Raw genomic sequence first — 27,200 nt, 5'->3', positions numbered from 1 at the left:
CAAGTTCATTGCCATTGTAAAGTCTCCGTGTAATAAACTATAGCAGTAGATGTAAAAGTCTGCCTCCAACTTTTAGGTGGACTCCTGGCCCAAGGAACTCTCTTAGGCAAACTTACAAAACTGTAGAGAGCATTCCAACTTGCTTAGGTGTACACACACACACACACACACACACACACACACTCTCTTCTTTACTTTTTTTTGGGGGGGTTGGGGGGTTTACAGGGAATTGCTTGGAATGAAGATTCAAGAAAACTCCACATCTCCGCCATAAACTGAACCCACTGTTCTAGTTACTGACATTCCTAAGTTTGTAAAACAGAACGTACACTTGCTAACTAGGCGCTTGAAGGCAGAGTGGAAGGCGTTACCTTGTTCTAAGAGAATATATATGCAGGCCACATAGAATTCAGTTAGCACTGTTTAATTAACTAACCATCTTTCTTGTCTTCCACAGCAATAAAAGGCAAACAGGCAAGGATCTTTTACAAACCTCTCTCTTTTCCTTTAAGGTCACTGTACTGTATGAAACAGGCGAGGATCTTTTACAAACCTCTTTCTTTTCCTTTGAACACAAGTCACTGCACTGTATGAAACAGGCAAGCATCTTTTACAAACCTCTTTTCCTTTACTGTATGGAGTACATGGTTCTTTAGGAGTCCAAGAACTCCTATTTAGCCACTTCAATCCCTCCTCTTCTACATTTCAACACAAGTTAAAATGCCTGCATCTTGGTACTGTGAGAGTAAAAACCCAGCCCTGTTTGAGCCACACAGCAAGGTCCTCAGTGGTAGAGCATGTATAAGACCTAGAATGCATGAGGCCCTAGGTTCAATTCCCAGTGTTGTACTCCAATATTTGCCTAAGTGACTAGACACCATGCATAACTTTTCTGTACCATGAACACTATATCCTGGACTTGGTCCATGGACAGAAAAACTAGGGCTCTATTGATCCATTCTTCAATGAATGGAAATACTCATTGCAGGGGTACTTAGAACTTAACTTTTAGGTGTTGCTACACATAAGCAAGTTGCTCAAACACTGCAAAGATAAGTCACAAGTAACTGCAACTATCACAAATTAATATTTATTTATATACTATTTCTATATCCACAATGAAAATTGCCATTTCTGTTTTGCTTATAAAAATATTTTTTAGTCCTAATTTCTTTCTTTTCTCACTATTATTTTAAATATGTCCTAACATTTTTTATATGACATTTATTATATGTGAACATATTTGTATGTACATAGGCATGTGCCACAGTGTATGTGCAATCAGAGAACGACTTTGTGAATTAGTTCTGCCCTCATACCAAGGGAATCACAGGGGTCAAACTCAGGCCATCGGGCCCCAGGAAGTGAGCCATCTCCTAAGCCCTGTTTGCCTTATTTTGAAGGCAAAAGGGAAAGCTTAACTAGCGAAATATATTTTGTAATCATGAATGAGAAAACCTAAAATTCCGTAATATCTAAATTACTTTATGTAAGAAATAATTTGGGGCAAGCATTCTTATGAAATAAATTTAGAGATCTGTGAAAAGATTATGTAAATATTCCCTAAATTCACATAAAAAAAGAAAAACAAGCAATATATTTTATAACTCTTTGAAAGAGACTTATTTAAAATGCAAGTTTAAATAACATGTTAGTTAAAAACAAAACCAAAAATTTTGACAGAACGCTTGCAAAGAGGCAGCAAGTATCAAATCAATCATCAAATGTAATTTTTTTCCCCTGAAACACAGCGATTTTGGACTGCTGCTCCTTCCGCCTCCTGCTCGCTTCCCAGGACGGATGCAGAGGTGCCTGCATCGTCTGCTTCACACTCTCAAAGCCTCTGTATGCACTCTTTGTAAACTGCTTCTTGACTGGGGGTTCATTTTCTGGAAAATCTGGGAAGAGAAAGCAAAAACGACAAGTAACTATACCAGAGCAGAAAGAAAGCTTTCATTTCTTTACACTACGCATTCAAGGAAATCGTATTTTACTTAGACACAGTATCTCACCAATTAAAGCTGCATCCCAATAGAAGACAGCTTCGAATTAAGAACTTACACAAGTAGTTAATTTGCTAATTATTGTATGCAGGCTCTTGCCAATATGGGGAGACAAAACAAGCTACAGAAAACCAATAAAAACTGATACTGGTAGTGATACAACACCCCATTTCTACTTGTGTGGGTACACACATCAGGAATAATACTATTAGGAAATGACAATTTTTGTCCTCTCACTGCGACAAAGCAATGTCTGCTTGCAGGCTGAGCAGTCTGTACACACCTGGGGCTTTATTCTTTGGGGCCTGTTCTCTGGGATCCCTAAAAGAAAACAGAACAACATTAGGACCTAAGAGACAAAACAAATCCTCTGATGATGGAGTGGGAGATAAAACTCACCCACATGATGCATCATCCACTTGCTCGCTCTAATATCCAATTATTAATCCAGGACTCAGCTAATCAGATATTTAAATCCATTGAGCCCACCTCCCTTTCCTTCCACCCACACAGAGACCTCTGGTCAGTGAGAAGTAATCCACTTTGGCTAGCTTGCCCTTGCTCTAGCAGACTGTCTATATAAAGAACTCAAACGTTTTCAAGGGGACAATGATTACATATAATATGAAAATTAAAGTCTTTGTTTTTGGTGTAGAGCCAAGAAAAACCTAGAAACTTTTCGGGCATGACCGGGTCAGATAGGTAAATATTTTAATTTCACTCAAGGCTCTATGCTCCAGGTTTAGGAAAAATATTGGCTGTATTATTTTATTAAAGACTATCTCTAACCAATAAATACACAGAAAAAAGGTCATTTTTTTTTTAATGACCATTTTCAGATTATTTATTTAGATTGGCTTTATAAACAAAGCTAATCACAGCCTCTACGTTAAAATGCACCATAGTTCTCTACCATCTAAGACTGAGAACTGAAATGAAACTACAGCAGACCAGCTGTGAAAAATGCCTGTCCCTAGGCGTCCATGGACAGTAATACCCCAACACAGAGCTGTCTGGAAAAAGGCAGCCCCATAGACCGAACCATGGGAGTGGGCAAAGCCTGGAGTAGTGGTACGCTATCACACACGCATCAATACCCTGATCATGGAAAGAACAGACCCTAAGTTAGTCAGGCATGTCACTGGGCTGTAAAGTAGCCTTTCCCATGAAGCTGGGCAGTGTGCTACTGCTGCGTATGTGTCTACACACGACACAATTTACCAAGGTGAAGGGAGAGCACCAGGCCAAAAGCCCACGTGGCTGAGACAGCAGGTCCACGAGGAGATTCCCTCAGTGTGAGGTTATGAAGCCACTCCATGTGGCAAACGAAAGAACAGAACCACGTCAGAATACAAATATGCCCTTACCTTCTGGAGCTTTTAGGTCCAGCCAACGAGTGGAAAAACACGGATTCGAACTTCCTGGCTTCTGGAATTGGCCTGTGTTTATCGTTTCTTACATCCCAGGGGGTTTCAAGTGTACTTGTTTTAGATGGTACCTTTGGGAGGGGCTTCAGTTCCTTGGCCGAGGAATGGACACCAGATTCCTTCTTTCGAGTCCGTCTGACTTTTCCAATGAAGAAGTCGTCACCACTGTCGCTGTCCTCAGATGCAGAAGACTGTTTGTAGAACCGTTCTTCAGTGCTGTCATCAAAATACTCCTTTTCCCCCTCGCTCTCCTCTTCCTCACTGACACCGTTATTAGCAGGTTCACACACGCTGTCCTCCGGGGTTTTGGTTGAGGCTTTCCCCTGGTTGCTGTCCCCTGGGGCTGGGGCCCCCTGGTGTTCAGAGTTAACCCCAGCACCCTTTCCTGAAGGCCTCCCCTGAGACCCTGGAGTGGTCCCTGCTCTGGGTGCCTGCTCTGTCTTGGCCAGTTTTTCTTTTGAACCACTTGCTGCATTCTTTGCTGCCGTGTTGGTGTCCTTTGCCTTCTGCTCCCTGACAACAGTTCTCTCAGGATGCTGTGACTCACGTGCATCATCCTTTGACCTTGCAATGTCCTTACACCGGCCTTCTCCTGAAGTACTCTCAGATGATTCGGCCGCTGGAGCACTCTGCCTTGCATCTTTGAAGGCCTGGACAGCATCTGCAAGCAAGACAGTGCAAGACTTGTTTCAGCATGGGCACATACAAAATGTCACTGTCCTGTACAGTACTGCTTCAGCTATGTGGAAACATTTACGAGGACAACTGGAATCAACAGTACGTGTGTAAGAAGTCACAAAGAAATCTTTTCAATACTTAAACACCATGCTTATAAGATATGGAGATTGCAAAAGGAAAAGAAAATTACTTTCTTCATGTCTCTTTAATCATGAAAAACAGCAAAAATATTGCTGAAACAATAAAATGGCAACACTACCTTCTGTGTTAACTTATCCTGTGCACTGAATAAGTTTCCAGACATCAAAATGAGCAGTAATTAATCTCTGACAAAGCACTTAATTTCATAAATAATTTTATAAAAGATACGTAAGAATTATGTGATAGTCTGAACCGCATCAGTATTTAAAACATCAGCTGTTCAACATGATTATGTATATAGATTTTACATAAATTTTATATATATTAAAATTTTGAAAAAATACAAATTCAATATCCTTTTATGACATAAAACATCTTTCAAACTTACAGGTACATGCCCACAGTTCTACACATTAAAAATGAATATTTATAATAAATGAAATCACTATCCAGAACCACACAGTCTAAAAAATTAAGCACACTACCATTTGAGCCAGACCTTTTAGCACATCAATTTTCTTCTTCAGAAGCGGGTGACCTGCTAATCTGGCAACCGCTCTGTCGGTCGCGGTAGAATCCGGCTGTAGATTGAAAGCAGTAAGACAGAGCATCAAAATTATTCTGCCACTACTGGAAATGATCACATCACAACTTATTAATCTTTTGTATGTATTAGAGCACAGAATTTGCAAATATTCTCTCTAGATAAGTTACCTATGTCATCTACTCTAAAGACAAAAATCACACTGATAAAAGCATAGCCAATCTTGAGTAATTAAAATGTTACCATTTAACAGTCTATAAAACTTAGAATTGTGCTACATACGATTGGTTATAAATTTGAAAAAGAGTATCTTCTACTTTCAAAGAGTGTAAATGATCTAAGCAAAGAAAGACTCAACTACTGTATTAGTTCTAAGTTGTGATTGACAGTAACATTTGAAGTCTCATTTAATGGAGTCCTAAAATAATATAATGTTCTCTCCTATTTTAAATATTTTAAATGCCTTTTATTACTGATATATGCTCAGAACCCAACACAGTACCCAGCTCATTACTAACACTTTACAAGTATTTGATAATCGGATAGGAACAAGTAATTTTGCAGCATTTATTATATTTACAAATTAAGAAATTCATAGCACATGCTATTTGCTTCACATACCCACTGGGCTCAACCTCTTCCAAATTTCTAGCTTTTAGCTCCACTTGGGGCTTAGATAGATCTCCCTTGGCACATCTAAGCAGACATCTTTAAAGCTCCTCTTGAGCCCCTGTCTCCTACAGCCATTTCCATGTTCCTGCATGTTTCCCCTTCTAGGCGCTCAGGTCAAGATTCTGCTACCAGTTTGCCTTCCTTCATACACCACATGACTCCTTAAATAAAAATAGTGCCAGGGCAGACTGTCCCAAAGAAGGTAAAATTTAACATGTTATGTATTGCTTTTATCTTATTCCTAAGAAAACAAATTTAACATCACCAACTTCTAAAACATCAAGATGTTTTTCTTAGACAATGTCTCACTTAAATTTTAAAATTCAAATGCTAATAAGAAAAAAGCTTTTTTCTGTATACAAACCAACAATCTAGACTTGATTTCAAGCTCATTTAACTAAGCTATTAAGGAACAAACTGGAGCTCAAATTCATATTTGTGAATTTAGTCCAATACTTCCCCACAAGTTTTCCTCTAATTCACAAATTATTTGTGACTTAACTGAGAATTACTTCTGCACTAAATTGTTTAATGTCCACATTAAGTGTTTCTGTAAAAAGATGAAAGCATTAGTGAAAAAGCCAAACCCAAACCAAGGCTTGGCTTGCTGTGTCCTGGCTGCTCTGCCCTGTGCACATCATGTGTTTAGTGTAGGATCTCAAAGGAAGGAGGACCCTTGCACAGCCACTGTCCTGTATGCACATTCACTGACTAACTGGTGTGTTACAGGATCTCAACAAATGACTATCTAAGCAGAAAGTGATAAACTTCATCCGAGAGACAACGTCACAGAGACACACAGGAGGACAGATACTGACACGTCTCTATGCAGCTGCTTGGGCTATGCAGTCTCTCAGGTTTCCGTCATCCAGTCTAACCTCTCAAGAGTGTTGACACCTGCATCAAAGCCCTCAGAGGTTAGACTGGATGACGGAAACCACAGCTTTCCTTATTTAAAACTGACAACGTTTGCCATGGAAAATTCTCAGGAAACTGTGGTTTTTCACACACCTCCAGTTTCTTCCATTTCAAATAAATTAAACAAAAAAGTAGAAAACACCCTCATCTTTTAATGGAAAATTTTTACTTTGGTATTGAGTATTTATTGTCAACACAAAGGCATTTGTTATTCAATTTTGAAAACAGTTCTTCAAATACACTCTGGATGGATTAAATGTCTAAAACAGAAAGATTACTTATGTGCAGCACTAATTCTTTGAAATGTTACCTCAACAAACTGTAAACCCATTAACAGAGCAAGAATATGAGTATTAACACTTGTAATAATAAACTGGGCTTCAGTTCAACTCCTCATTCTACTTAAAGAAACAAATCAGCAGATCATGATTGTTGATGTCTGGAGCTGCTTTGACTGATCCCTGATCCCAAGAAAACAGATTAAGGTTACCCAATTTCCATATTCTAACATGGAGGCAGTTTGACGAAGTTTTATAGTTTTACAGAACAAAGAAGACCGTAAGTCAAGGCAAGTTTGGAGCACACTGGTGGGTACAGTAGAGAGACGAGAGAGAGAGCTTTCCATAGGCCTAAGAAGCTATCTAGTCCCTTTTCCCCAGCCGCCTTTTCCTTTCTAGACACTTAAATGCTACTGAGGCCGTGTCTGATTCCCTGGCTAACAGACTCCTGGGTGACAACATCTCTTTCTGGGGATCAAAGGTGTGCGCCTGCCCTTGCCCAGCTAAGAACTGTTAAAAGTCGGAGGTTAGCACTTTTAGCTACTGGCACATTTTCTCTGCCGGGAAGGGAGGAGCTCACTAAAACTGCATCGCACTGAGGAGTGGGTGTCTATCCTTAAATCCCAGCTACATCTTCTTAGTTCTAGTTTCAGACCAACCTCTATTTTACTGGTCCTAGGTTGTATCTTCTATATGACATGTCTCCCAGTACCAGGTGCTTGTTTGGTCCCTTCTAGGAGCTGTTCTGGCAGGCTATGGATCCTTTGGAAGTAGGGCCTAACTGGTACAATTAAGTAAGTGGTAGGAGATTAGTCCTGCCCACATCCAGCTTGTCCTGCTTCTGTATCCACCAAAATGTAACTGAGCCTCAATGGGAAGCCACTGCCACAGATGGAGCAACCCTGGCTACCACACCGTCTGGACCATGACGCTGGATAGTATAATATAATGTCAGAATCGTGGCTGCAGCAGCCTTTCCCTTCTACACACTTAAATGCTACTGAGGCCGTGTCTGTGAGTCCCCGGCTAACTGACTCCTATGTGACAGCATCTCATCTCTGGGGAAATTTATATCAATGGATGTATCAGTGACCAGTCTCCAGCTCCCTATACCTCCCCCCGACTCTGGCTTGGGAATCATGTGAACACCTGATTCTAGACTTGTACTGTGAAACCAGTATTGTCAGAAAATGTAAGACTCCCCCATTTCTGTGTGGATTCTAATTTCTCTTAAGAGACACTTCATGCTGTCTGCACTCTCCTCAGACTCCATCACACTACTGCACATCTATCTGCCTAGCTGACTGACCACAGGATTGATTACACCGTTAATTAACTCTATACCCCAGCAGTCCACCTCAGTACAATAACCCCTGAATTTTTGAGCCAAATTTAATTTTCCATTTGCTACTATTATACTATAATTATATTATATTACTATTTTTTAATGGAGATAAGAAAAGAAATGGGTACATTCTAAACTCAGAATGTCTTTATGTCTCTGGTCAACATTCAATATAGCACATGAAGAACAACCATTAAAAAAGTAAATTCATTAAAAAAATGGAATAACAAAAAGTAGAAATTGATCTGCATATCATCACATACTTGAAATGAATTTTAAGCAAATTGATGGCAAAATAAATCTTTTAACAAGAAAACAATCTCTAAAAATGCTGTTTTAATACAGCAAAGCCACTGGACAATAATGACAGGAAGAGGGAAAACATTAAGCACCGAAAACTCCAAAATAAATAAATGAATAAATAAATAACAAATCCAAACTTTTAGTAGTGGTGTAAGTTATTTTCTTATAATACTTGCCATTACTTTATGTATTCAGCTACTAAAATTTAGTAATGGAGCTAGAAGCGCGGGAGCGGAGTGCCAGGAGACAATCACAGACTACAGAGAAGCTCGGGAAAGTGTTCCACAGCCCCTGCAGCCTTGCTACCTTGTCTCTATCACAGACATACCTTTTTGCAAGTTTTTTCAAAGTTGATATCATCACTAAGAGCAGATTTAGTTACAACATCAGGTTTCAATTCCTGTGAGGAGGGAAAACAATTCTAATTAATCTACGAGCATCGGGAGTTAAATTCTTTTTGTGTCTTGCTTTAGAAAACTTAATACAAAAGCTAAGTTCTAGAAAATAAATCCCTGCCACAGTAAAGGTATTCCCATGATACTAGAAAGCCTAACAAGGAATGTCTTTAAATGTCCACTGCCCTTCCAGCAGCTCACAGCATCAGGTTCAGGCCCATTTCAAGGAGCATAGTCTGTAATTCCAAGACTCACACGCAGTCACAAAGCCTTCAAGTATCAAGTCTTCAAAAATAAATACAATCAATAAATAAACACAGTTCTGAACTTAAAGGAACACTGTACACACGAGCCTCTGTAGAGGGGTACTCTAAAAGACCAACTTCAGCCTGGGAAAAGTAGCTTTATTAACAATATTTGAGGTCAAGTATGAACCTTCAGGTTAGCAATAACCTCTGCGATACAGAATTAAAGTGTAGTAGATAAACCTCATTATTTTGATTGTAACTGGAAAAAAAGTAGAGGAACACAGAAAGATGTGAAGACTATTATTTTATACATCAGATACACAGACAGAAGTCCAAAGGATACCATTTAAAACGGACAGACAATACAACGTAATATCCCAGAGGACCTCAGCTCTATTCCCAGCATCCACATGGCAGCTCACAACCGTCTGTCACTCCAGTTGCGATTCACAACTGCTTAGACCTCCTGCTCTAGGTGTGTCTGATACCTCTGGCCTCTTCAGGAAACTGCACTCACATGCAGAGCATCTCCATGATTAAAATTAATAAACCATTAGGCAGGATCAGTGTCCCTGAACAGAGACCAAGAAAGGCTATTGGTCAACAGTGTGGCCCAGTTGCAAAAGACCCTAGCAATTTAGAGATGCCAGTACCAAGGGACGATCACCAAGAACAGCACCAAGCAGAAGCTGTGGAGTAGAGCTGGCCCGAGCCTAAAAGCAAGATGGGTATGGAAACAGAGGGCAGAGCTGGAGAAATGACCCAAGCCCCTTGAAGAAGCCTAAAGATTGTGAGTGACGCCCAGACATTAGACACCGAGTTCTTTACACTGTTGGGAATTGATTTTGCTTTCTTCAGAGCAAAATCTGTGCCTTGGGTTCCTCCCTTTTGAAATAAGAAAATACTTAACTTATTGTTGATTTTGACAGGGGGTCCACAGTTTAAAAGACTGAACTTTTAGAGATGGAATTTTAAAGCCTTTTGAAGACTATGGGATTTTTAGGTCAACTTGACATAAGCTAGCATCATTTTGGAAGGAACCTTAATTGAGAATATGCCCCTTCCAGATTAGCGTGTGGGCAAGCTTGATTTGCACGTTCGTAATTGATGTGGGAAGGCTCCACTTACTGTGGGCTGTACCACACTTGGGCTGGTGTGGTGCCTGGGTGCCGAAGGGAGGCTGAGCAATCCATAAGGAACATGCCAGGAAGCAGTGGTCCTATTCCCAGGATCCTGCCCTGACCTGCCCTTTGACGAGGGACTTGAAGTGAAACAAATCTCTTTCTTTCCGAGTTGTTTTAGCCATGGTGTTTTATCACAGCAACTGAAACCCCAACTAAGACGGTAGATAACCAAAGCCATCATGAACACAATGCAAAAACAAAGGCTTAATAAATATCTGTTTTGCATGCATATGTCAGACCTATAAACCACCATCTCTTATACTCACTATTTCTCCAATCTACTTGTTCTAGCTAGTCATTCTTCTACTCTGCTTTAAGTTTCACCATTTTAGAAAACATAATTGCTCAAAAATCTTTGCTGTGCCTATATTTAAAAAAAAAAAAAAGTTGTGAAATGGAACACCACCTGCAATTCTCGTCACTACTTAGACCTTTGCATCTCCACTCATTCCATAGCCCAGCAATGACAGTTACTTTATTAAAGACAGACATTAATTGTTACAGAACAATCAGTGAACTGAGATGGAAACTACTGAGACAGGACAACATCCCTTCTAGAGATGGAGACAAGAGCTGACCACGGAGTGTAGTGTAACATAACTGCAGAGTGCTGAGAAGTCCATACCTGCCATGGACTTAGAGACGCTGTGCTTTGTGTGCAGTGCACAGTGCTGATTTCTAAGTACTTCATATGTACAGTGCTGATTTCTAAGTACTTCATATGTACTTTTCTAGTTCTAGGTTTGGGTCACCACTCTGTGGAGTCTTCCTAAATTCATGTTAGACACTAACCTAATCAATTGTTTTCCTGCGCTTGTTTCTAACAGAACAATACATTCTGATAGCAAAATTAAAAATTGAGTGTACACATTCTCTTAAGTTTTAAACTAAAACGTACAAAACCTGCATATGGTTTAAACTAAAACGTACAAAACCACGCTATGGAATTTTAAGAGCTTTTCTAGAGATACCAACATTTTTCATTTTAATTTAAAGTAATCAATTTTATGACTTACCAGATATGAGTATTAAAATTAGATTTTAACAATTTGATTAAAAACTAGATTTTAATACTATTAAAAAACAGACTATGACAGTAGAACAAATTCTCCCCAAACCTGAAACTTCTATCATAATGTATTTCATCAACAGTCATAAGGATTTAAGAACAAAAGTTTTTCTCTCTGGACCCCCCCCCCCCCCCCCACACACACACAGAGGATAGATTCTAGATTTGGCTGCCTTTAAAAGGGAGAACGTGAAAATGTCTACGACTTTACTAGAAATTGCCAAGAATTAAAATTATCTCCCCTTGGAATACTTTTTTATGTGAATGGGTGTTTCATCAGGAAACATGCTGACAGGGTAAAAAGTCCTTGTTTCCAGAAAGAGAAAACTTGAAATCATGTGCATGCTGGTCAAGGCCAGGGGAGTGTGCCACGCCCCCTAGAACTGGATAGAGTTGGAGACGGCTATGTTACAGCTGCTGTGTGGATGCTGGGAATTGAACTTAGGTCCTTGCGAAGAACAGTCAGTGTTCTTAACCACTGAGCTACCTCCTCAGACCATATAAACTTCCACATTCAAGGAAAAGATATACAACTGAGCTTCTCTTGCCGCCACAAAGTATTAATTTCATGAGCAAAGTTATTAAAGCTCCTTAACATACAGAAAAGAACAAAAGTACGCGATTTTCATCGTAAAAATTCAACAATGTATTGATTGATTTGAAATGAATTTATCTCACTATTGCATGCTTTTTCTCAGTTGTGACTCCTACAAATAACGGATACATAGAATCACATATATCCTCATGATTTCAGAGCAGGAGCAGAAGAGACTAGTGGAAGGAAGGGACGTCGAGACTCAGGATAGTAGGCGCAAAGTACACTGTGTCCTTCGTGAGAAAGGTCTTAGGTTAGAACATGATTTGAAAAGCTCAGTGTAGGGGATGGGGAGAGGGCTCAGTGCTCAGCAGCACTTCCTGCTCTTGTAGAGGACTTAGGTTTTGTTCCCAGCACATACACGAGAACTTACAGTTCAAGTTCCGGGGGATCTATGCCTTCTCCGAGTCTCTGTGAGTACCAGGCCCATACAACACGTAGGCCAAACGCCCACACACAGAAAAGTAAAAGTAAATACATCTTAAAACAAAAGACCAAACCCATCAGCTTAAAGTATACAGAAACAAACATTTAAAAATCTGTTTCCATTTTACCCCCAGACTGAGCTCATACCCATTTTATAAGAGGATCTGTTATTTCCTATAAAATATGCTGGTAATATTTTGGTTTTTTTTTTCAAGTACCCGTTACATCTTACTGAAGTTATGGTAGTACTGCTTGTCCAAGTTTTTTACATCAATGGTTGAAAGTACTTTGGATACTTTCATGGTTATTAGGAAACATCCTGACAGGGTAAAAAGTTCACATTTCCAGAATTACAAAACTTGAAAAATCAAAAACAACAGCCTTCCCCAGGCCCCACGTAGCTTTCTTTACTCCTAACTCTTCTGAACCCACCCAGTTGCCTTTGAAGGAGGCTTATCTGGATGGATCAATTCCAGATCAGTTCTCTGCAGAGTCCGCTGTGCACTGTAACCTAAGCCTTCAGAGCAGCTCGCTTCATAGTCACCATACGTCCTGCAGCCTGACCTGCTGCCCCTAGATAGGTAGAAGTTTCAGAGGACAGACTCCACTTACATTTGCAACATCTGCTTGTATTTAGAAGAGTAAGGTAAGGCCATCATATGCTTGACATAATGTCTATATTACAGGACCTACAATGAAACAATATTAAGGGATCAGGAATGGGGCCTATTCAAAGCTCTGATTCTTAACTGAAGAAATTATACTCCAGAAAGCAATGTGGGATTTCAACTTAAAGATTATAGTTTTCAAATGGTGTTTCCTGAGTGTGAGAGAGGCAGTATATGCTGATCTATGCACATTCCACCAATATTTTCTGTGGACCATTTCAAAGGTCACAAGACCTAGGGAACCTTGTACCATTTTAAGAAGCAAGACGAGTTCTGCCTTCTAATAAATGAAAGACAGCACCAGGGCCAAAGACTTTGATCCCCTAGACCTATGTTATGGAGAAAGATAAGATTCAACGACTATACAATGTCCTCTGATCTCCACACATCTGCATGTGCTAACAGATGCAAAGACACATCAATATATAACACGTAAAAAACAAAGACACACACACACATATACAGTGACCTTATTATATAAATATATAGTGGCCTTAGAGCACTGGCTAAGGTGATGTTAAACAATGAAGAACTAGCTTTTGAACTTTATGTTTCTGAGACTCAACACTAATAAAACAAAACCTGATTTCATAATCCCTTTAGTAACAGTTTAGCAACGTTTTATGTATGTCTAGGGATTCAGAATAATCCCAATACTATAAATACAGCAACATAAGTTTTAAAAAATGCTGCATTAAAACTCACTCAGCCATCCATGTGCCAAAGACATCACTCCATGCCAGGAAAAGTAGCCGAGAAGGCTGACTCATTATCCTAAGACACCTCCTGAGTTATAGTAGGATCATGAAAACAGACAGCTGGGAAGCTGACAGCAGACACGCCATGGGCCGTACTGAGCGGCTGGAGAGTTTTGCAACTAGAATGGTAGTGCAATGAAAAGTTTCTTAGACCTAGAAACGAGAAGAGAAAGGCGGTGGGCACTGGGAGATGGATGATTTAGTGGGTAGTGATTAAGTACCAAGACATGGATTCAATCCCCAGCATTCCCCAAAAAGCTTCAACCTTTGTTTTTCTGTCTCCAGATAAATAACTTGGGGGTCTTTAGGTTCATAAGCTACCTCTCAACAAGAAAGAACCTGCTTCAGAAGCCAGTATGTACATTAACACTTAGAAGTATGAATATTACTAGCAATAGCATCAAAGATGGGGCTCATACTTACAGTGAATAAAATTAGAACCTCTCATTCTACAGACCCTTAAAGACCTGGCCTTGCCCCTGCCCCGCTTAGCCATGACCAAAAAGGAACTTACTCCCATTTCTAAAAATATATGGATTTTCTTCATGAGTATGGCAGCTTGTAACCAAATACCCTGTTATCATCCCAAGAGAGTATAAGACAGTATGGCCGGAGGACAGCTATAAAAACCTAGTGGTGCATGAGCCAAAGGGAAAAACCCTTTGAAAAATATCAAAGTAGAGTTTCTCCTCCAAATTGAATTGGGACCGTGAATCTACTGTACTGTCTCCCAAATGCACAAGAAACACTTCCTTACAAAACGATCAAAGACCTTTCAATTGGAAAAATAATAAACATATTTATTTCAGAAAAGGCTGATTATGTAAAAGTACATGAGCTGTAAATAAAATGAAACACTTTAGCTAAGTAAACATAGAGTTGACTTAGTATTCCTATTCTGAGTTTTTGTATTTCAATGTAACTCTATGTTTGAGTTAATGTCAAAAGAGAGAAAAAACTAAAGGAAGCAACAAGATAACATCAGGCTAGCAAACTCAGAATACTTTAATGTCTGCCAGGAATTCAAATATGTGTATAGAGCGTATGAATTCACTACACAGCCAGTAAACTGTGGCTCTCTGGGACAACATTAAGTGGTCTTGATTACAGGGAAGACAGACACAGTCACACTGTAACTTTTTAGCACTGGGTCTGACCTGCTGCTGATAAAACTAAAGAACAGAACCAAGCTTCACATGTCCAGGTAAGATTCCTCACTAGTAAAGCTGAGTACACACGGACGCACTGGATGTAGACACATATCACACTCCTTACAGATGGCACGCATGCCCCTTGTATGCACTGCATTCTTCTTCCAAAAAACCCAACAGTCACCTCGAGCTTCAAAGTCTGGGCTTAACGAAAATGACAAATACTAATATTTAGAAGAAATCACACGAAAACAATCTATCAAATGGATTCTATGTATCTGATGGTCCTATAGGAGGAGTAACAAATGCAAATAAATATACTGCATACAAACAACCATTTCCTGTACCTCTCCTCAGGTTAACTGGAATAACTGTGTCCTGTTTTCCTTCTCTCCAAAAGGAACAGTGAAAAAGCACTGACAATTTAACTCAATTAAAATATTGTTAGAGGATTCTCTTGCTCTTTTATCAAACTTGAACTTAAGATGTTATACCAAATTATAAAAGTCAAGTATACACAAAATTACCCTGGAATTAAGATAACTGCTGGTACCAAATGTTGTTTTTAAGTTCTGCAGTAAAAAGGCTTCCAGACATTTAATGGTATGTCATTTGGTAAATGAAAGTTTCCACAAAGACAGGGCAGAGAGGGAACCTAAAAATGACACCAGTGAGAAGTCTGGCTGGAAAGACGACAATACGGACCATGTTGGTCCAACACTAAACTTATTTTAAGTTCTACAGAACCCAGTAAAAGGCTGACAGCACTCCATAAAAATTGATTGAGTTGGCAGCAAGGGAAGCATGATGTCAGCCCCCAGCATCAGCATCCACATTCCCAAGTAACACGGACACTTAGCTGTTGGCCTTTCTTTAGAATGGGCCCTCGACATGGTGAAATAAAGGCCCCAGGCATGAGACACTATGAAACACACACGAGTTTAGTTTGGCAGCTTTGACTCAGATTTGTCCAGCACTTCAAACCAGGGAGACACACAAGCTCACACACACACACACACAGTGCAGTTCTGCAAACATGCCAGTCCTCATAGACCTCAGTGACAGGGACGAGCCTGGAGCGACTCAGGCGACCTGCAGGAGGCATCACTGACTGGCACGAGCTGCCAGGAGACACACAAGTACATGATGCACTCACAGCCCTTTACCTTCATGGCATGGATCTCCTCAAGCAACCTTTGGGCTCGCCTTTGGTTTTTCAACAGTGCATCTTCTGTGCCCCTACAACAGATTAGCAAGGGGAGCGTTAGCTCAGAGCCACGTCAGATGAACAGCATTTAGTGTTTGAGAGAAGCCCATGTGAAAAGCGCTACACTCTGCACTGTTCTCAGGCCACAGCAGCACACACTGATGTCACTGCACTGCAAACTGGACACGGCTAATACTGGAAGCGAGAAATATTCTTTTATTCAAAAGTATCGCACAGATTATAAAAAACTGATAAATACTTCCAGATACTGAAAATTTCAAAATACTAAGCCAAAGAAAGGCTGATGAAATAAAATCCTAACTGATTCAAGGTAGACATCCTAGACTTACTAACACCTTGAAATCATTTATTTCTAGTTACAGAAAACACACATAGAACACTGATGGTAATTTCATTTTACAAAGAGGAAAGGGGAGGATTCTTTAAACATGGAAGAAACCATTCTGTCTCTTAAGGAACAGCGGTTCAAAGCAGTGTAGGGCATGCTGACACAGCTCATTCTCTCCCACCCCGTCACTGATACACAGAAACTCACGTGCTGAGCACAGACTCAGCCCTCTCACTTTATAAAGAGTGAACATATTTTGACATTATCAGATACAGCACTTTGACTTCCCGGGACTAACTTTTTGGACTTCAGTCTGCCGACACTCCTGACAAGTTTTCGGATGACCAGAACTCGGATTCGCTTCACTTCTTTTCTCATCTTTACAACCTTAGAGAAAAAGAAGACACAATAAATAGATTCATAATGGAAACAAAGACATTCTGAACGCTATCGCACACTTAGGTCTGTGTTTAACCAAATGTCTGCTTAATCATGTTCTGATTGATCAATGCAAGCTTCTTCCATACTGTGGGAATACGACAAGGCTGAACAGGCATGTGTGGGGCGGAAGGAGAACCAAGTCAGGATTCGGACTTTAAAGCCAGAGCTTTCCCAGTAATTAGCATTTTACTCATATTCTGTTGGGATTGGAACACACTAAATTATGATTTTTTTTTTTTTAAATGAGAAACCCCTTTGTCCTCAGAGATCTGGGACCCACATTTACCATTTCTGATGTCACACTTTGACTTTCTTCAACAGTCCCGGGCAATGTTTGGATGCTACGGGGCTGTCTTGTGTTCTTTGGCCTTAGCATGCCAGTATTCACCATCCCAGCTTTTACTGGAGTTTCTCCAGGAAGATGCCTTCCCATGGGCTTGTTAGCACCTATCCTTCCTGATGACTCAACATCCTTTCTGCATCTAAAGGGTACCTCTACAATTTACCACAAAAGTCAAAGTCTTTTACTTCTAATCCAATTATGTTCGGTTAAAATAATAATTAATATGTGTTCCCTCCAGACAAATTCCATGGAAGTCAATAACCTTATTTTACTCAACATTGGTTCTAAATGCTTAAACCGAGCATGGTGGATAGATCATGCTCAACAGAGAAACACAGCCCACCTTCTGTTCTCACCGCCTCAGATGCACTGTATCAGATGGCTTAAAAGAGAATAACTATTTTTCTTTCCCACTAGAATACAGCAACATCTTTGGAATTTGTTTTAGCTGTAAAACTCTGAGGAAAAAAAAAATACTGTCCCTAACACCACGTCTTGTATTTCTTGAGCCCTGAGCAGAAGGCAGGCACTGTGGCTCCCATCTGGGACCCAAGGCTTGGGTGAAGGGAATGGAAAATGGCCCATGTAGCCAGTAGCAAGCCTGGGCTACAGAATGAGACTATTGTAAAACAAAACAAACTAATTAAGAATCGAGAAACAGAATCACATAGGTTATGCTGGATTGTAAAATTAAGTCATTTATAAACAAAGTACTGCCAAGTGACAATTTATACATTTAAACGTTAGTGTAACCCAAGGCTTACCCTTGCAAGCTTATAAATTGATAATATACCACTCACTATTAAGTATTAACAACTCTTAGCTAATAAATCACAGCAGGCAGAGCTGGATCCTGGTTACATTCCAGTCACAGGAAAGCTCGTCTCCAACTTTAAAACTCCAATTTAAGAACAGGCATACTCGGCATCACTTGATAATGAATTCTCAAAGCAGGGGGATGCTTCCTATACTCTCCTCACATCAATACCAAACACGTCCTCTTTTCTAACTTCCTCAGCGTCTGTGTACAGGCAACAGAGAAATTCATGTATAGCAACATTCACTATAATAAACATGAAATTTTAATTTTCTTCATAACTGCTTACTCTAAATACTTAGCTGTATTTTTGTAAAACATTACTAGTAGCCTTTTTGTTAGGCCATTAAAAGTTACCAACTCATTTGTCAACCAGGAATTACAGCACTGTTGGCAAAAAGCCAGAAGCTGGCACACGTTTCATGTGAGCGGCAGAAGGCCAACACACTGAGTGCATCATCACACTTGGGCGGATTCTCTGGGTTCAGAGGTGCACCTATGGTCCTGGCACTTACTAGCTCAGGCTGGGGAATGTGGACTTTGGGGCCTAGAATGGACTACACAGCAAGATGCCCAGGTTGAGGCTGCTGGTGGTGGATATACTGGATTCTTCTCATGCAGTGCCAGTCTCCCCTGCGACAAATATTAAGGTTGGAAGAGAATGGGTGAATTTGGCTATATTGGACACCTGGTTACCAGGGCTTCCTTCAAGTTTGGCAAAGTGGAGACTGTTGACATCAACGGTTCCTTCATTGACCTCAACTACATGGTCTACGTGTTCCAGTATGACTCTACCCATGGCACGTCCAACAGCACAAAGTTGAGAACAGGGAGCTTGTCACCAACGGAAAGCCCATCATCCTGGAGTGAGTAATATCCAATGGGGTGACGCTTGTACAGAGTATGTTGTGGAGGCTACTAGAGACCACTTGACCCATAAGGGTTATCATCTCTGCCCATTCTGCTGATGCCCCAATTTTGTGATGGGTGTGAACCAAGAGTAGTGTAACAACTCACCAAGACTGTCAAAACTGCTTTTTGTACCAGCAACTTCTTAGTCTCCCTGGCCAAGGACATCCATAATAACTTTGGCATTGTAGGACTCATGAACAGTGTCCATGTCATGACACTGTCATCACTGTCATCCAGAAGACTGTAGATGCCCCTCCCTGGGAAGATGTGGCATGATGGCCATGGGGCTGTCAAAACATCATCCCTGCATCCACTGGTGCTGCCAAAGCTGTCGGCATGCACAGAGCAGTACAGAAAACTCATTGGCACGCCTCCCAAGTGCCCACAGTGAATCTTGCATGCTGCCTAGAAAAAGCTGCCCTCAGAAAGGCAGTGAAGCAGGCATCTGAGGCCCACTGAAGGGCATCCTGGGCTATACCAACACTGGTGCCTACTCGTACATCTTTGAGACTGGCATTGCTGTCAAGGACAAATGGAAAGCTCATTTCCTGGGTGTGACAAAGAATAGAGCTATAGCAACAGGGTGGATGACCTCACAGTTTATATGGCTGCCAAGGAATAAGAAACCCTGGCCCACCCACCCCAGCAAGGACACAAAAGGAAGAGGGGCCCCTGGCTTCTGCAGAATCCATCTCCCAACTCAGCCCCTCACACTGAGCATCTCACATCAATAAACTTCACTGCACCCTCCCTCAAAAGGAGAAAGACAGAGCGACAGAGAAACAAAGACCACGAACGAAAAACTATATTTCCATGTTGTTTGGGTGAAAGAAGATTCTAGGTACAATAGGTAAAGAAATAACAGTAGAAACAAAATGAAAGACATGTAGAGAGTCTGGAGAGAGAATGAAGTAAAAGTCTCTAGCTCATCATCACTCAGGCTCCTGATTCCAAGCAGCGAAAGAGTGAACATCAAAGAACCCATTAGAAGAAGCAAAGATCAGACCCCAGAGTAAACCTGTGCTGACAGTGAGGGGCCACCTGGAATCTAGGCAACTTCGATCGCTTCTTGGATAAATTATAAAATATAATAAGTCAAAACCTAATACTCCCCGTGAAAAAGGAACAGACAGAAAGTCAACTCAAAGATGAGAAACAAAGAAAAGGAAGCACAAACAGGGAAAAACTGACCATGAAAGAAAAGACACTATGTCCAAAGGGCTATCTAGCTATGGACTTGAGCCCTTTCTGCAGTTCAATAATCCACTGCTAGTGATCAGCAGACAAAAATACCAGTGTTTTACTATGTGAGTGCCCTCTCTAGATGTCACATATTCTGTAATGGGCCATTTTACTCAGCTATACTATCTTTTAAAGCTAATGTTTACTGACAATTCGCTTGTGAGCAAAAGAGCTATATTTTGTGATTAACATTGAAAAGTTTTTGATACTATGGTCTACAGACAAAATTAAGTGGTTTAAGCTGACTTTTGCTCACTATCTGCTAGCTCATCAACCAGCTAATACCCAAGTAATGCATTACCTTGCCATGTACTTGGACTAGACTAACCTCTAACAACATAGATGGTTACTAGCAAACGCTGAGTGTCTCTGCATTTTTGGAATACACCTTCCACTGATTCACTCCTTCCTATATAAAAATCATAAAACACTGATGAGAAGACTGGAAACCAGGCATGCTCATACACTGCTGTAGTTCATAGGGAAGGAATCTGGCGATCTTTATTAAAAATCCTCCTTCTGAGAGACCATCTAGAAGGTATACTTGTAACAACAAAGGATTACACACAATGCTTTCCACACCCACCCACCCACTAGCTTCATAAAACACATGTATAAAGGGCACACAGAAGGACATTTACAGTACAGTATCTCACATGTTAAGTTTAAAAATATACACCAATACTACACACTAGGTGCAGAAATGGTACAAAATGAGACATATGGGTAAGAAAAGTGTACACCAAAAGCGTTAATAATTATCTCTAAGCTAGAAATAAGTATGATACTGCAAAATACTGAGAATTCTTAAATAAAAGTAGGTTACAAGGACATATGTTCTATGTCCTAGTACTTTCCATGTGTTTCAAGTATTCCACAGTTATATGTATTATTATGCCTTTATAAGGAAATTCTAGGTTGGTCATTTAGTTTACAACTCACTATTAGAGTTACACTGTTGAGTGCTTTTTGTTTTTTTTAATCAACAAGAATTTCTAAAAAAAAAAAAACCCTACCCCGGTGCCTGCCTGTAAGGTAGCCACTGCCAAGCTGATGCTACCACCTAGCAAAGCTCGTGAGAACAGCACAAGTGAGCAGGCTCTGGCCAGGACAAGCAGGCTGGGGTTGGTCCAAGGATGAGCACATTTATAACCTCAGTCAATCTCAAAAATACCACCACATAAAAGTTTTACAAGTTCATATAAACACACAAAGGTTTCTTTTGGTATTCTTATCATTCATAATGGAAAATAAATTTGTCCTTAGGCATTTTAGCTTTTACCTTTACAAGTTACCTCCTCTGAGGAGAATATTTTCTGATATCCAAAGTGGATATATGAAAGCACAGGTAGTTCAAAATCCTGTAAGAGTTCTTTCCACTATATATGCCTAAGAAAATTTGTATTATTTTTTATTTATAAAGTAGACAACATTTTAAAAGCAATAGAATAGATCAATAGTAGCTCATCATAGTGAAAATGTCTACGTCATGGCTGTTATTAACTACGGGTTGCTCACACTGTGATGCCTGACAGCCCACCTGGAGATTGAGAGCTCAGGGATCAATTAATGGTGGTAGAATGTACAATGCAGATACCCAGAGGAAGGGGTCCTTTCAAGGTGGGCAACACAGCACACAGCTTCACATGCTGCTCTTAACAGCAGGCAGCACAAGACTTATCAGTTGTTTCTGTTATCTCAGATAATCAAAACAATAAAACCAAAGCTACAACTGCAGTTCACACTACAGTACTAGCTCAAAGGAAATGTTCTAATGAACTCACATTTCTATCATATTGTAAAATTACATTTTCTTTTTAAATAGAAAGTTCTACAAGACTTGTCATACTTCCAACCCCAGTCTTATACATACCTCCTGGGGAGGAAAGACATGAGCAGCATGGCTCCAGTTGTAGCTCTGTACATTCTTCACTCACTAAATGCCCACAGACAGGCACTGTCTACGGCGCAGCCCTGCTTCTCCAGCTCTAACGAGATGGAAGGAGACTCCATCTCCCTCTCATCTCTGCACCAGTTAACATGACTTTGGAAGGCATGAACTTTCTCAGTATATGCTCACATACTACTTCTAGTCAAGGACCTATGCTAGAGGTTACAAAAGTGGTTATAGCAAGCCAACAGAATAATCTCTCCAAAACCCTATAAACAGATAAAGGAAAAAACACTCAATGATAAGATAAAGTAAAAAGCAATGGCTTATTATTATTATTACTATTATTATTTTTTTCGAGACAGGGTTTCTCTGTGTACCCCTGGCTGTCCTGGAACTCACTCTGTAGACCAGGCTGGCCTTGAACCCAGAAATCTACCTGCCTCTGCCTCCCAAGTGCTGGGATTAAAGGTGTGTACCACCACTGCCCAGCTGGCTTATTATTTTTTAAGTAAAGGTAAAATTTAATATTCTTTATAATAATAAATGTATTTCAAGAGGGTTAGAAAAATAGCTCAGTAGGTGAGAGAACACTTTTCACTTTTGCAGACGACCTGGGTTTTGGTTCCTAGCACGTATGTTAGATGGCTCACAAGCACTTCCAAGTTCAGTTCAGGAGATCCAATACCCTCTTCTGTTCTCTGGTCACTAGGCACACATGTGGTGTATGTGGTGTGTGTGTGTGTGTGTGTGTGTGTACATGTAGGCAAACCACTCATACAAACAAAATAAATAAACCTAAAAAAATTTAAAATGTATTTTAAGAATGAGGAGCTAAGATATGTTTTATAAATTGGTCCCTATTCACAATTAACAATGCCAGGAAGTTCTCAAGCCGGGACACACTGAAGTTACTGCCTAAGGAGCACTACTACAGGTAGGTTTCACTGTTCACAGGACAGTACGTAAATCTAATACACCATAAAACTCAGTTAAGTTAAAATATTAACATAATACTAATACAATTCATGTATTGTGACAGGACTGGGGATCGTGCATGCTAGGCAAGCACTCTATCATTGAACTATATATATGTGTATATATATACCCCCAAAATTAAAATTATAATACAAGGGTTACTGATCAAATCACAGCTGTGATTATTATCTCAAAGACAAAACCACAGAGGTTTATAAATATTTTCAGTCTTAATATTAAAGCAATTACCCCAGTCACTATCACCACTGCACACATGCGTATCAGTCACATACAGAAGATCAGAACTATTCCCTGAAGCAACTTAAGAAGAACTATTTAAGATACTGAAGATCCAAGCCTGAAAACTGAGTCCCATCCCGAAGAACCACATGGTAGAAGGAGAAAACTGACTCCCAGGAGCTATCCTCTGAGTTCCTCATGGGAACTGTGGTAGAGATGTGCAACACCCTCACTCCTATACAAAATAAACAACTGTTAAATTAGGACATATTTATAAAATATACACTGAGTATACAAGCAAAACTTTAAAGACAGGTAGTAGGGACACACAACCTTTCACACATACAGTCCCAAGTAAGAGCCATTACAAATACTGACAAGCATTAAGTGGTGCTTCCGGAACTTACACAATAAAAGCTAGCAATGGGCTTAAGAAAGTGTTAAGTAGGAGTAAGGAGCCAGGCGTGGTGGCGCAGCACAACTTTAATCACAGCACTCAGGAGGCAGAGGCAGAGGCAGGCGGATTTCTGAGTTCGAGGCTAGCCTGGCCTACAAAGTGAGTTCATGGACAGCCAGGGCTACACAGAGAAACCGTCTCAAAAAATCAAAAAAAAAAAAAAAAAGTTATAAGGAGAGGAGATTCCAGAGCGCAAAGAAGCTAGAGTGGGGCCAGAAGGAAGCCAGCAGCTACAGAGCATGGGTTGACAGTGGCAGGATAGAACAGAACACAGACAGGCTGCCCCTATGCTGCTCAATTTTATCCAAAAGCAAACTCGTGGGTTTAAAACAAGGAAATGACCTGATTAAATCTGTGCTGAAGAAATAACTCAGTAGCAGCTAAAATGACCAAATTAAGGGTCAAGAAATGTCAATTTGGTAACTAGAAGGAGAGCAGAAGAGGATATGGGGACGTAATCTGGACCACTAGAACAGCAGCGACAAGAAAGAGGAAGAGATGGGAAAGAGTGAATTTTAGCTTTTCCAGATACGCTTCCTTTATGTGAAAGTTGTTCTTCTGGCAAGTTTCTAAAGAAAAAAATGTCTGCTTGATGAGTTTTTCTAGGCAGTCATCTTTAATCCTTCTTTTGGTCTGCTGTTTTATATGCCTCATAAACTTTGAAGGGATGTACACAGGACAGTGGTCCCATAATAATTCAAAGGACAGTGATGCTGTAGTCATTTCTGTTTGCAGGTTTCCAAAGACAAAATTACCAGATGCCACATTTCTTAGACCCTGTTGTCATTAAGTGATTCCCAACTATATTTATATACCTACTTTCCTCACTAACTTTGGTAACATCAGCATTTCCACCATTTTCTGTCCTCTTTATCCTCTAGGAGGACACATTAAATTTAAACTTGAGATCTGTATGATTTCTGACTTGATAAGTTCATCCAGTCACTTAGCAAACATTTACCGCATATCAGTGTTCCAGGAGACACATGCGCACATGACAGAAACAGCGTGTCACAGCATGGGACGCATTCAGTTCAAATCAATTAGTAAATGCTTCCTAAAGGTCATATTTAGGCTATTTTTGAAAAAAAGCCTGTAAGTTCATGAAGTGGAATAGGAGTCTTACTCGACTGATTCCCAGACATTAAAAACCATTGAAATCAATACTGGACCGAAGTGTAACTATCCCTTTCTGTAATTTCCAAAGACAATTAACCTAAGATAATTTAATCTTTCATAGTTCATATATAACCTAATAAAAAATACCCCACAGTGATGGTCCAAGGAGTGGCACTATTAGAAGATGTGGCCTTGTTGGAGTAGGTGTGTCACTGTGGACTGTGTGGGGGGGCTATAAGACCCTCATCCTAATTGTCTAGAAGCCTGTACTCTGTTAGCAGTCTTCAGATGAAATGTACACTTCTCAGCAATGCCTGCGCCATGCCTGCCTGGATGCTGCCATGTCCCCACCTTGATGATAATGGACTGAACCTCTGAACCTGTAAGCCAGCTCCAATTAAACGCTGTTCTTATAAAAGTCACCTTGGTCATGGTGTCTGTTCACAGAAGTAAAACCCTAACTAAGACACCAACCAACAGTTTTCTTGCACAAAACAGAAGTTTAAATGAGGAAAAAAAAAAATCAATAAATTCTAAATACCTCCTTGATACCCCACTTCCTACTGAATGAAGACTCAATCTGGCAAGCAGACAGTAGTAGCATATTTGTTAATTCTCATTAGTTTTCTAGCCCCCCCCCCTTTGTTTTTTTCAAGACAGAGTTTCTCTGTATAGCCCTGGCTGTCCTAGAACTCACTTTGTAGACCAGGCTGTCCTCGAACTCAGAAATCCGCCTGCCTCTGCCTCCCAAGTGCTGGGAGACACCACCGCCCGGCTTCTAGGCCCTTTTTATTCAGAGTTTCACACCAACCTTTCTCTGTTTATAAGGCCTTCAATTACCTTAGGGAATTATTGCTTGCAATTCCCATATATCCTCAAAAGAAGATTAAGGACTCTATCTCACATCTGACTTTGCCTCCTTCAAAAACTTCTGCACTGTTTTTTTGGAGGGATAGGAATCTTTGTTTATTTTCTATTATAGGTTACCAGAAAAGATTTTTAAAAAAAGGCACAAAGACCATCATTCATGGCTGTGTAACCTTAACAGTGACCTGCATATGGACAGCATGCTGCATATGGACGGCAATTCTTTGGATGTCTGTAGTTGTGAGATGTTCTTTCCGATCCTTGCTCTGCAAAACTTAACTTTTTTTAGGATGCCAGATAAAAGTTGGGGAAAAACATATATCCGAAGCTCAAGGTGGCCTGGTGACAGTAACACACTACGGTGGAGGTGGTGGTGAAGGTAAAAGCGCCAAACCAGGTTAGAGAAATCGGAGATAAGAGTGCAGAAAAAAAACTGTGAAGGGGACAAATGGGACGGACAGTACCAGGAGAAAAAGAAATGAGGCCGGGCGTGCGTACACGATCGCTAAAGATCTGGAATTTGTTAGAACAACTTATGCCTCAGTTTGAATTCTCTTCCCTTCATTTTTGACAATTAATAAATGAAAAGTTTACTCAGGGCCAGGCACTAAGCAAACATCTCAGAAAACTTCAACCTTGCAACCCTATGAGGAAGATGCTACCCTGAGATTCATTTTACAGAGAACAATTAAAAGTGATTGTGCAATGCGTGACCTCCCCACGGTCGCCTGAGACCGGGGACCGACCCGCGTGGACCCTGTCTCCGCGCGGCGACCAGCCCTCGGCGGCCGCGCTCCGCCCTTCCGGAGCCCCGCACCCCACCGCTGCCCGCGCGGCGGGAGACGCCGAGAGGGCGCCCCACACCCCACGGTCTCGGCCCGCGCGCTCACCTCGTTATTGAGGTTCAGAGTCCCCGGCTGAACCATTGCGGACGGAGGAAGAGGGTCAGCCGCCATCTCCAGCACGTGAGCACCGGCGATTGCACCGCGGCTGCGTAGGCACGCCCCCCCGGGAGGCCTCTTCCGCCCAAACGTTGGGATTTTCCGGCAGTGCCGCAAGTGGGAACGGTGACTTCCGGCGCGTGTACGACTAGCCGGAATTGAGCGTTTCCTTGGAAACCAAGCTAGTGCGCTTTGCAGTGGGCGTTGCTTTAGTTGATATGAGGAGAAGAAAAATTTCCCGGACTCTTCCCTTGTGCTGGAAGGACCTAAGGAGAGGCGAATGTTTTGTTGTTGTTGTTGTTGTTGTTTTTGTTTTTTTTTTTTTAAAGAAACAGATCGAGTACTTGGGTTGCCGATTTTGCTCGATTCTAAAATTTAGCGCTTGTGAAAAATTTTGCCCTTTCAAGAAAACATCAAAAAGATGAGAGCCACAAAGCTTTTCTGTTGTCTACTGGCTGAAGCGTGAATGTGGAAAGGTTGAGTTTTGGTAAACGGGATGTTTGAAGTAAAAGAGCATTTGCTACTGCCTCTAAGAACTATTTTGAAGAACTTAACTGTAGGCAGAAGAAATGTAAAGGACAGGTCTGAATTAG

At 40.7% G+C, this 27,200-nt stretch overlaps 1 protein-coding gene across 2 annotated transcripts; it reads right to left on the bottom strand.

Annotated features, from left to right (window-relative positions):
• Positions 1–408: 408 nt before the first annotated feature.
• Srfbp1 (serum response factor binding protein 1) lies at positions 409–26,711 on the bottom strand. 2 transcript variants are annotated; one of them, XR_386008.4, is made up of 8 exons: positions 26,557–26,711; positions 16,658–16,746; positions 15,970–16,042; positions 8,638–8,709; positions 4,735–4,830; positions 3,371–4,091; positions 2,287–2,324; positions 409–1,898 (listed from the first exon to the last, which is right to left on the bottom strand). XR_386008.4 is itself a non-coding variant. In NM_026040.4 (8 exons), the coding sequence occupies exons 1-8, from the start codon at positions 26,620–26,622 to the stop codon at positions 1,714–1,716; spliced, it is 1,326 nt and encodes a 441-aa protein (NP_080316.3). In that variant the 5' UTR covers positions 26,623–26,649; the 3' UTR covers positions 409–1,713. The 2 variants fall into 2 exon arrangements, 1 of the variants encoding a protein (NP_080316.3); NM_026040.4 differs by having other exon boundaries at positions 4,749–4,830; positions 26,557–26,649.
• Positions 26,712–27,200: the final 489 nt, after the last annotated feature.

This window comes from Mus musculus, chromosome 18 (genome assembly GCF_000001635.26).
Source record: "Mus musculus strain C57BL/6J chromosome 18, GRCm38.p6 C57BL/6J".
Lineage (NCBI taxonomy): Eukaryota > Metazoa > Chordata > Mammalia > Rodentia > Muridae > Mus > Mus musculus.
The sequence above is the reverse complement of the archived record's forward strand: the minus strand, read 5'-3'. Positions and strand labels throughout refer to the sequence as shown.